Source organism: Leishmania braziliensis, chromosome 33 (assembly GCF_000002845.2).
Source record: "Leishmania braziliensis MHOM/BR/75/M2904 complete genome, chromosome 33".
NCBI lineage: Eukaryota > Euglenozoa > Kinetoplastea > Trypanosomatida > Trypanosomatidae > Leishmania > Leishmania braziliensis.
In genome coordinates this window covers 828831-839778 of record NC_009325.2, presented here as the reverse complement: position 1 = coordinate 839778, position 10948 = coordinate 828831, and the positions used below count along the sequence as shown (strand labels likewise).

At 56.7% G+C, this 10948-nt stretch overlaps 3 protein-coding genes across 3 annotated transcripts; all 3 read right to left on the bottom strand.

Annotated features, from left to right (window-relative positions):
- Positions 1 to 1443: 1443 nt before the first annotated feature.
- Positions 1444 to 2790, bottom strand: LBRM_33_2260 (putative serine/threonine-protein kinase a; the record flags this gene model as incomplete). Its single annotated transcript, XM_001567944.2, has 1 exon — positions 1444 to 2790. The coding sequence occupies one exon, from the start codon at positions 2788 to 2790 to the stop codon at positions 1444 to 1446; it is 1347 nt and encodes a 448-aa protein (XP_001567994.1).
- Positions 2791 to 4564: 1774 nt separating this feature from the next.
- LBRM_33_2250 (RNA editing complex protein MP46) lies at positions 4565 to 6025 on the bottom strand (the record flags this gene model as incomplete). Its single annotated transcript, XM_001567943.1, has 1 exon — positions 4565 to 6025. The coding sequence occupies one exon, from the start codon at positions 6023 to 6025 to the stop codon at positions 4565 to 4567; it is 1461 nt and encodes a 486-aa protein (XP_001567993.1).
- A 1375-nt stretch (positions 6026 to 7400) lies between these two features.
- On the bottom strand, positions 7401 to 8690 carry LBRM_33_2240 (conserved hypothetical protein; the record flags this gene model as incomplete). The annotated part of the gene is made up of 1 exon (XM_001567942.1): positions 7401 to 8690. The coding sequence occupies one exon, from the start codon at positions 8688 to 8690 to the stop codon at positions 7401 to 7403; it is 1290 nt and encodes a 429-aa protein (XP_001567992.1).
- Between the last annotated feature and the right edge of the window lie 2258 nt (positions 8691 to 10948).

The following is a 10948-nucleotide window of genomic DNA, read 5'->3' as shown; positions in this document are numbered from 1 at the left end:
CTGNGACGACAGAGAAGGCGAAAGAGACACTGTCTTGCTGCACGCAAGCGAGGTAGGTGCATACTTGCATCCATATATATGTATATATATGTGCATGTAAGTTGCAAGAGAGGGAAGGGAAGAAGTGTAGTTGCACCCCTCGTGAGCACACCCACACGGAACCACCGCTGGAAAATGTCTCAGCACGCACCGCAGCCATTCATTTTTGCTTGCTCAAACTGGCGTTTCCTATCCATCCGCCTCTTTTGCCGTCCCTCATAACGGGGGGATACGCCCCAGTGCGTGATGTCTCCAGGGGTCCAGCACCCCTGTCCCCCGCCAATACCAAACCACTCGTGGTGCCGGCAGGGCCAGGTACCACCGATGCGGGGGTGTCAGAGCGATGTGTGGCTGCCGATGTTGACGGTAAGGACCTGGGTAGCGCTGCGTCGGAGCGACCTGCCGCAGTGAGCACGCTTGTGCCACCCATATGCTGGACGACGTGCCGGCGTGGCTCGAGCGCATCGCCCCCGACCCCTCGCTGCCCACTGGTGTGCGGAGCCTGCGCCGCCCCGCGAGATGCGCCAGGCGGCGGCCGGCATATGGGAGCGGCGGTGGTGCGACCAGCGGGGCGGTGTGGGTGGAGTTTGGGGCTGTAGCGGCGCGGTGCTGCAATGCGTGTCTAGGGCTGCCTCGCACCGCGCGATGGGCCCGTGGCAGGCCGGGGGCAGAGTGGGGAATTGAGCTGACGTGTTGTGTGGCAGGGAATCGGGACCTCAAAACGAAACGCACTTTTTTTCACTTTCCTGCCACGTGCTGTTCATTTACTTCCTTCTTGCAGTGTGTGTGCGTGTTGTGTGCGTGTGTGTGTGCCAAGTTATGCCCTTTTACGTTCTCCGCCCACCTTGACCCTTTCGCATAGCAGGAGGGGAAGGGAGAGCGGGCAAAAAGGAGGAGAGAAAGACAAAGAAAAAAAAAATAATATATATATATATGTGTATATATCTACATATATGAGGAGGAGGAAGAGCGGGGGAACACAAGGCCAAATAATAAAAACGAAAAAAAAAAAGAAAGAAAAAAAAACGAGGGAGGAGGGGACCGAAACGAGGGGGGTGACTAGTCCCGCAGAGAAGCGCCCCTTCTTCTCAGGAGCTGCCGATCTGCCTAATTCACCCAGTGTGTTATCGTTGTGCGCACCTGCGCGGCGCACCACCTCGAAAATACATCCAAGCACTAGTAGCACAGAATACCAATGAGAACACATGCGCAGACGTAAAGGTGCATACACATGCACGATGGCTGACTCAGCCACTGATAAAAGCGCGCTCCTCCAACGCGGGAAAATGAAACCCCCACTCGACAACTGGCGTGGGATCTCTCTGTATTGCTTCAGTTAGGACCGATAGCCTTGTCACTTTCTTGGTGTTGGCGTTGGACCATATGTCTCCCTTCCTCGTTAGGCTACGATATGCCAATCGACTGCTGAATCTTATGCACCCATATCCCCGCTGTTTCCGGCGGCAGCGCCTGGAGCCACATTGTCTTGGCGTCTCTTAGGTGGATTGCGAAGACGCCAGGCGCGCAAGCAGACTTCTCCGGCACGAAGACGGCACTGTCGATGAACGTCACAGGCAGCGGCTTCGTCTCCTTGTCGCCTTTGTGTCGGCTGATGACAAGGCCGCCGTCACGCAACACAAGAAAGCGTTCTTTCCACGCTTCTCCACTCTCCTTACGCACGTAACCCTCATAGAAGACGGATGAGCACACGGTGCCAACGTGACCGACAAACCCGAACGCCTCCGGGTCATGTGCGCTTGCTTGACGAATTTCACAGATGTTTGTGTGAATCTTTGTCTTGAGGGAGTCGCTCACGAGCTGTGAGTTGTCTACGCTCGTACCGAAGTCCATAAGTAACTTCATCATGTATGGCAACTTGAAGAGCTGCGCACAGGAGGGACGCAGGTTCGGGTCTGCTCGCAGCATAATATTGCACAACTCCTTTAGTGCGCGGCTATAATGCTGCGGCAATTCACAGTCGCGCTTGCTGCACATCACCGCCTCCGACAGCGCGCGCATTCCCTGCCCAACAAACGGGCGGCGAAGCGCCATCATCTCAAAGAGAAGAACACCCATGGCCCACACATCCGCCTTCTTGCTGTACCGCTGGTGGCCCCATAGCTCCGGTGCGAGGTAGTACGGCGTGCCGCAGAACGTTTGGGCAACCTGGTCACTCACTGTGCTCTCGTATTGGTGGCTGAAGCCGAAGTCACCAAGCTTGATGACGCCGTTCGTCATGAGCATCACATTGGCCCCCTTGATGTCGCGGTGTAGTATGCGGCGGCGGTGAATGTGGTCGACCGCCATGGCTAACTGCACAATGGTATAGCCAACCTCGTGCTCCTCGAAGTAGATGAACCCGTCCTTGGCGCGCTGCTTGATTTGCATGTTCAGGTCGCCAGCGTCAGCAAACTCCATGATGATGACTATGTGTGGCTCCACCACGTAATCCTCATGGTACTTAATGATAGCAAAGTGGTCGCATGAGGCGAGACACTGAATCTCCGCCATCGCGTACTTCTTGTCCTTCTCCGACATCGTCGTCAGATCCATGCGCTTGGCTACGAGTAGCTGCCCATCCGACACGCGGCGCACCAGCAGCGCCTTGCCAAAAGAACCAGAACCGAGATCGCGCACCCTCTCATACTTGCATGTATTGCTACCCATAGGGCCGAGAATGTCCTTGAAGTCCAGCTCTACTTCGCTCTTGTCGGGGACCTGCTGGGTAGAGATGGGAATTGCCTCCGCCATGTTATCGCGCCTCTTACTTGCTGCGGGTGCGCGGCTGTTGTGGCTGGTATGTTATGCTGCTGCTGCTACACCCCTCCCCAGCGAGCACGAGAGCAGTAACCGTGTGAGGGAAGGGTAGTACAGGTGCCAATAACGTCGGAGAACACAGAAAAGAAATAACAACACGAATAACCAACCGACAACTTCGAGAAGGACTGCAGAGCGGATGGAGGGAGAGAGGACAGAGGAGGAGGAGATGCGCGCGACTTACACCCAAAAGGGGAAAAAAGCGAATAGAGAAAAATGAGAAAACAACAAAAAATGTAAAATACGAAAGAAACGATGACCGCCACCGCCACGTTAAGGATGCAAACGCGCCGTAGCAACGAAGGAAAAAAATAAACACCGACAACCCGACCTCCTCCCTCCCCCCTTCCTCCTGCACAAATAATGTAAGAGATGAGGAAGCGGGAGAATGGCAGAATAAGCAAAAAAGAGGGGGGCGGAGCAGGGCAGCGGCGGCGAGCAAGTGAATCCACGTACCCAGCCACAAACGAAGATAAACGCGCGGTCCCACACACGCACACACACAAACCAAAAGAGAGAGAGAGATAGGAGCACGCACCGATAACGCCACAGAGAGCTCACCGAAACTGCAGAGGAGAATGAAAAAATGAAGCAAAGGCAAACACAGGGAGGGGGAAGGCTGCAGTGATTTTCAGCGACCAAATGCTTCGGGGATACCCTCAAGGGGAAAGTCGCAGAATGAGCTGGAGCAGAGAGTGAGGAAAGGCAAAGAAATGAGGATAAGGGCAGAGAGAGAGAGATGCAGAGGAGGATGCGACTATGTGCATCTGCTGTCAATGGCTCGAATAAGTGAAGTCCGTGTAGTGAGAAAAAGGATAGTGCGGAGGTGAGGGGTAGTCTGCTGCTGTTGGGACTACAGATCCGTTGCGGTTGCGTGAATTCGTTTGTGTTTGGAGTAGAGTGATGAGCCTCTCTCGATTTCTTTTCTCGCATGTGGCTCTCAGTATCGCAGACACAAGCGACGCAGTGAAAGAAAGGCAGAGCGCATGGGTCAAATAACGGCGGACAGTGGTGTGCAGGAGGAGGGAACAGAGGGAGGGGGGGGAACGCGGACGAGAGTCATCGCGGTCAGGCCTGCGCATTAGGGGTGTGCGCGGCGTGTGCGAGAATTCCAGAGAAAATAAACGCGGGGGAAGAACACGACAACAGTTATAACCGTCGTTGGGTGTCTATATCATGGTCTGCTGTAGATGTCGTGCGCCAGGCTCTTTTTCGCCATCTCAGAGGTGTGCTTCTGCACGCGCTACCTATATTGGCTGCACTGCCACACAGTCATCAGCGACAGGGCAGTAACTGAGCTTCCGAGCGGGGTCAGCACCACTGCCGCGGCACTTTTTCCCTCCTCTTTTCGATCGATATATCCATAAATACACCTGTGCGGCACCTCCCTCTTGCCCTCTGCTTGAGTGAGTGTCACTCAGCGCTGTGCGCCAGTGAGAGGGATACACACACGCGTAGGCAGACGAAAAATAAATTACTCCTCCATTCAAGGGCACTCAAAGCACCTTCATTGGTGGCCGCCCCTGCGCCGCTTACAACGCCACGTTGGCAACGAACACCGTCATGACCACAAGCACCAGGGGGTCTCAACAAGATGGGCAAAACAACCACTGAATGGATCCACTTGAGCCTTCACAACATGACGCACCCGCAGACAAGCATAAACATCCGCACTAAGACGCACACACAGGCCCTCAGCGCACTGTGTTTAGCGCGGCTTCTTCCACACTTTTAGTTCGGGTGAACTAGGCGCAAAGGGTAGCCGATTCCAATCCTTTCCACGTTGCCTCAGCTCCGCCGTGAGTGGCTTCCAGTTCTTCGCCGAAGTGTGAAGCGCTGCAATGAAATCTGGAGTGGTGATGCAGGTGTCGTCCGGGCTCGACCTTGACGGCGTTGTTGTTGTGGCTTTCACTGCCTCGTTCTCTTCGCCGCCAAGTTGATCGATATCTTTGAAGGGCAGGTAGGAAGACACGAGTCTCTCCGCTGCAGCACTATCCAGGGCACCCACAGACGCCGACGGCGGTGACGGCTTTGACGCCAACGGCGCGGTGCGCATGTACCGTAAGCCCTCAGACACCCGACCGTCCGTGTCCAGTGCAGACTGCTCACCGATTCCATTCTTCGCTGTCAAGTTTGCCTCGGATGAAAGACCGCGCCGCTTCACATCCTCCTGGTGCTGCCGCCAGATCACCGTCCCCTCGTCCACCATACGCTGCAGTGTGTCATGTACCAACTCCGACACCAGGTTCTCACGCCCGTGTCCGGCAAGCACGTTTAGCACAATGGCGTCTGCCGCTGCCTTGGAGGCGACGGAGCGCGGTCGTTCCTGTTCGTGAAAGCGGTGCAGCTCGCCGAGGCAGGCACACATGATGTACGCCTTGTCCTCATGAGAGAGATTCCAACGTATGGGAGAGGAAGGAGTGGCGGCCGGCATGGAAGAAGAAGGCCGCGGCAGAGGTGAGGCGTCTGTGCTTGTGTCACTGCCTGACGAAGGTGCCTCAGCGGTCGCGCTCAGCGGCTCCACGTTCGCTGGCTCTGTCACTCTTGCAAAGACGGTGGTGGCGCTCTCAGGAGCTTTGTCCGACTCTGCGCGCGCTACCAGCAGCTCCAGCAGTGATAGTTCATCGAAAATGCGAGCCACTTGGCGTGTTGACGTCAAGTACGCCACTACGCTGTTCAGTTCCACCGCCTTGAGAGACGGTATCAGCCGCGCACATCGGTCAAGTACCTCACGGCGCAGGAACGCTTCCCCGACAAGGACACAGGTGAGGAAGCGGTCCAAGTTGACCTCAAGCGACGCGCCACCAATGCCGATGCCCCGTCTTCTGCCAGTTTTCCCGCCTGTTGGCGTTGACGACGGCAGCGTGGGTATGCTATACCGCAGCACCCCCTTCTCGACAAGGTGCACAAGGCCCGCAAGAAGACGCTCACGGCGTCGCTCTACCTTGCGGGCTGTGAGGGCATCCACCTCCTTGAGGTCTAGAGCGATGTGCCGCTCCAGGTGCTGCATAATGCTCTCGCTTCTCTCTGGCATCACAAAGAAACGGCACACCACTGAGCGCGCCACATGAGCGTGCTCGCGGGTGTGCGCCGTCCAGGAGGTGTAGGGGGTATCGCACAGCAAGCAAAGCTCCGGCTCACATGACCCTGCGTATGCACTCTCCGGCATTGTTGTCCTGCATCGCGCAGGGGTAAGGCAGTACCACGAAGCAGTGGAGGCCGTGGCGCGCCGGTATCCGTCGAATCGCATGCGCAGTGAGATCATATTGGAGCCGTAGCTCGGCCTTTTGACAGCGGTGGCTGGGGGACGCCAAAACGGCACCGTCGACACTGGGGAAGCGACGGTGTCTTGCAGCACCGGTGCCCCATGTCCTCTCCCTAACGGGCCCCGCATGCCCTCTCCTAACCCATACGTCAGTCGTGTGGCTCTTTTGTGGCCCTCACGAGTTTCCCTTTTCCCTGCTTGAACGTACGTGTAGCGGTGAGAGCGTGTTTAACAGAAAAGGATCACAGAAAAGTTGTTAGTGGTGCCAGCGAACACATGGCAGCGCGCGCGCCACGCACGGAAGGCACGTACGAGCACACAAGCACGCCAAAGCAGAGTGTGAGACATGAGAGAAAACGCACAATTGAGTAGCCAGAGAGTCACACTCGCGTATAGCCGCGTATCAGAGGGCACACTCACCGCCATGCACTGCCGCAGGCTGCCCTTCTAGGATCAACAGAGGGAAACAAGCACACGCCCAGACACTGCCACGCACATCCTACATGACGAAGCGAGCATATCCATGCGCGCTGGCCTTCATGGGAGCAGGGCCTCTCCTCGATCCTTCTGTCTTCTTTCCACTTTCATTGCTTCAAGGAGAAAAAGGGGGGGGAGGTGAGCAGACAAGAGCAGAAAACTGCGCTTTCAAAGAATTGATTTGTGGGCACGCACTTAACATTGACGCCCACAAAGACGCCCCTGCACGGACAGTCGCCAATGAAACGAAGGGCCAAAGGGAATACTTAGAAAATGGAACCCAGCTGCTCTCTGAAAAGATACGCATCTGCGCGGCAGCTGTGTCACCAAGCACAGGAGACTGAGAGATGATCAAGCGAAGAACGCGATCCAACAGCATCCATGTGTCGACTTGTTCGTATATGCTTGGGTGTCTACAGCGGTGCGTATACCTGCTGCAGCAGTAGCTCGCACGCGTGAACACCTGCGCGTCTTCTTTTCCCCCTTCTTCCACGGCGCTTACACGCTACCGTATCCTCGCTAGGGCGCAACCTCGTCCCTTGAACGCACGTGTGCGAGAAACAGAGGTGGGACAGAGGAAGGGATGAGATGGCCGCGTCACTGGCAGAACGCCACGCGCAACAAAGCCTCGACGTGCTCATTGCTGCCACATAACTCGACATACGCGAGACGCACTCGTGAGGGAAGAGAAAGGCGAAAGAAGCGAGTGCTTTGGAGAGGTGGACAGCAAGATGTCAGGCCTTGCTATTCATATCTTGGGGGGAGAAGGGGGGAAAGGCCCCTCATTCGGTGGTACTGCGTGTCAAACGGCATGGCCACCGCTGCTGCCAATCTCAGCAGCATCGCTGCAGGGACGCGGTGACACCGGTTGCTTTTCCGCCACCTCTACCTGCTTCAATGCGGCACCGCCCTCATCGTCTGCGTCTGCGTTGTTGTTCAACAATCCCTCGAGTACTGCAATCAGGAACCACGGCAGATGCACTAGAGGTGTCTTCGAGTACTGCTCTCCCACGAGACTTGAGAGTGCTGCATGTGGGCCGAGGATGCGAAGCAGGCCGCTCGTTAGCGCTTGAAGAGAGGCGGCGGATCGGGCAGAGTCTTCCGTTAGTCGTGCCGCCTGCTGCTGCAGCTGAGTCACCTCTGCAAAAAAGACCGCGTCGGAGGAAGAAGATGACGTGGTGCTGATAGATGACATGCCCGTCTCCGCGCTGCGGCCCTCAGGATTGGAAATGCACTCCGTGTCGAGCCCATGTGTCCATATTTCCTCGGCTTCTTCGATAGCTTTGCGCAGGGCCACACTAGTAGCGTCGCTGCCAGGCATCCTGATCGGTAAGGGGGCCTCTGGGCGACACGGCACAGATGGCGGCGGCGTCAGGGGTGTTGGTGGCTTCCTAGGCAATGATGGCGTTGCAGGAACCACTGCGGCTGCCGGAGCTCCGTCTGGCAGATGCGAAGAGTGCGGCAGCGAGGCGGGAGGTACACGCTGTGAGGGTTGCCGACTGTGGGTCAGGGTGACCATTGCTTCCACCTCGGCCACGCCTCGTGCAATGCTGCCGTCAAGCAATTCCGGTTGCGGGTAAGAATGATCCGCCACAAACCTGCCTGGCATGTCATCTGGCTTCGTCTCTTCAGCGTCGCTGAAGCGCGAAAGTGGCGCAGCTGTGCGCTGGGACTCCTCGTCCGAGAGCAGGCCCAACGAAGATGGCGCTGCGGCAAGAGCTTCTGCCAATGAGCACTCGTGCTCCATCGCCGATGAGGAGGCGTTCTCGCAGGGCACACTCTTCACGGGCGTTCGATCCACGGGAGCAATGTGTGTCGGACCAGACGCCACGACCGTCAGCGTCGCACCGGATCGTGCAACGGTGTGAGTCGCCTCGTCACGTACTGACTCGGCCACAGCTTCCCTAACTGCCTCTAGCCTCTGCGGTTGCGGCGGCGCTGCGTATCTGTTTTCGGTGCCGGCGGCCGACTCAACGCTCCACGAGGCCGGAAGAGAAACAAAAGAGCCATCAGCCATTGACGGCGCTACTCCATCATCCGGAAAAAAAAAGCGCATTGTGGGCAGGACGCCCTCGCTGGCGCCTTCTGCCATGTCGCCGCTGTCACGACGAATATAACGCTCTGTGCAGCTGGCATCTGCACCTCCCCCTTCGCCGTCACTTTCAGTTGACCTTAGTCCGTTGTGGTGGTAGGCACCGTCCTCTCCGCCCTGGAAAAAAAGGGAGGCAAAATCGAAGTTCAGTCGCCCACCCCTGTCGCCACCGTTGTTGTTGTCTGCGACCAGAGGTCCTGCTGACGCGCTGTTGGCACCGTTGGCAGAGCCGCTGACGCACGGGGTGCCGGAGGCGGCAGCAGAGAAGAAGAAGTCAAACATGTCGTCATCGCCTTGCTGGGATACGAATGGGGTGTACACCGAGGAGTCTCTTTGGTGGCTTGTGCCTCTGTGTTGTGGATCCTCAGATGAATCTCTGGTTGCGGTAGCCGCTACGCCGCTGAAGTTGGCCAGAAAACCGTCCAATGAGAAAGGGGCGTTAGTGACTGGCAAAGACGGTGTGGTGGCAACTGATGTCAACGGAGGCTTTGCTGTCGTAGAGTGCACCGTGCTGCCCATCTCCGGTGGCGGTGCAGCATCAACGGAGGGCTTTCCTGTGTTCTTCATGGCACCTCAGCTCCTCACGAGGCGGTGGTGATGAGTCGCGAAACGGCCTCCCCGTTTCCTTCCGCTTACCGAGGTGCGCGGAGAAGCAGCAGAAAAGAAACTCACAAAGAGAGGACGACGTTATCTCACGCGATCTGTGCGCGTGGATTCGTTTGCGTCGCCCTTCCCTTACTCCCCCACCCTTGCCTCCTAAGTAGAACGCAGTCGCTCGCTCGCTCACGCTTTGTGAATCTGAGTATGCGTGTATTCCAGTCCACCGCCTCCTTTGGATAAGCAGAGGGGAAAAAACTGTACTTCACGTAGGGGTAAAGCGGAGTGAAGACCCTGCGAAAGCAAAATTACTTCCGACATAGACACCAGTGCACACGCACGTGCACCCGCGCAAGCAGAGAGAGAGAGAGACGTATACGAGTGTGATTGTCTCTCTCCTCCCCATAACGATGCGTTTGACTCCTCAACTACACTCCTCTGCCTCGTCTTTGTACGGTTGTGCAGCGTCGCCCTCAGTTGGTCAAATGTGTATGGAGCGGGACAGGGGGGACTCAGTCGTTAGAAAAGGGGGATGAGATGGCAGCAGAGCGAAAGAGAGACAGCGATGAATGTCACAAAGCAGGCATGTAGTGAAGCGAGTTGAGCTTGCGCAGAGTCTCGCGGGCACCAGTGAGGCAGAATCCGCCGGATGACCTCTGCATAGCACGACAAGAAAAAGAAACGTGTGCTACTCCTTCTGCAAGCTGCGTAACCGTCAAGGAGAAGCGGAGTGGGAGAGAAGACCAAAAAAAGGGCGAAGCACCTTCGGCGCCCACTGACGCAACGCGTTCAGATTCCCTATCAGCCTCCCCCTCCCCAAGGAAGTCACACACACACACACACACACGCATGCAGCACAAGGCCGTGAGGCAGCCTTGTGCTGCACGCATGCTGGCGGGGGTGTTCCCGTCCCTCAAAGGTGCGCAGGTGTGACCGGGGGCGCTCATGTTGCACAGAGTGAGTGAAAAAAGAGGGAGGCCGAGAGGCGGTAAAGAGGCGATTGCCGGTCCCTCTTTTTCCTCGCTCGCTCTGTGCGTCTTTCGATGTTTGCCCTACTGCCTTTTGTTTCTTATGTTTGGTGTCTTGCAGAAATGAGAAAAGAGAAGAGCATACACACTCAGAGAGAGAAAGGGGGGGAGAAGTGCCGCGGAAGCGGCTGTCTTGACAGTAGTCTACGTGCGGTACGCTGCACAAAGCAACGAGGAGTGTGGAGACGCAGAAAAGAGAGACGTGAGTACTGCCAAGAGGAGGACGTAGGCTGACACGCTCTCACTCGCATTTCCACACACGCACACAACACATACATCTCTACACTCTCGGTGCGAGTCGCGACTCAGTTGCCCTCGCTGCCTCCCCTCTAAAGAAAGAGGCCTCACAGCACGGTTCTGTGTCTGCCTGCGTGTGTGTGTGTGTGTGTGTGTGTGTGTGTGTGTGTGTGTGTGTGTGTGCGTATGCTTATCGGCGAGCACCGCCTCTCTACCTCCTCTACACCTTCCTTTGCCACTTAACCAGGAAGAAGGGGGCATAGCGCGTGTTTTTTGCTTGTGCTTTTCGTCCTCCCTTCAGCCTACGTTCTCAAGAGAAAATGCGTGGGCCTGCGCCATCACTTACGCCTTGAGGGTCTTGAAGTGGTTCGCGATACGGCGGTTCACCACCTTCAG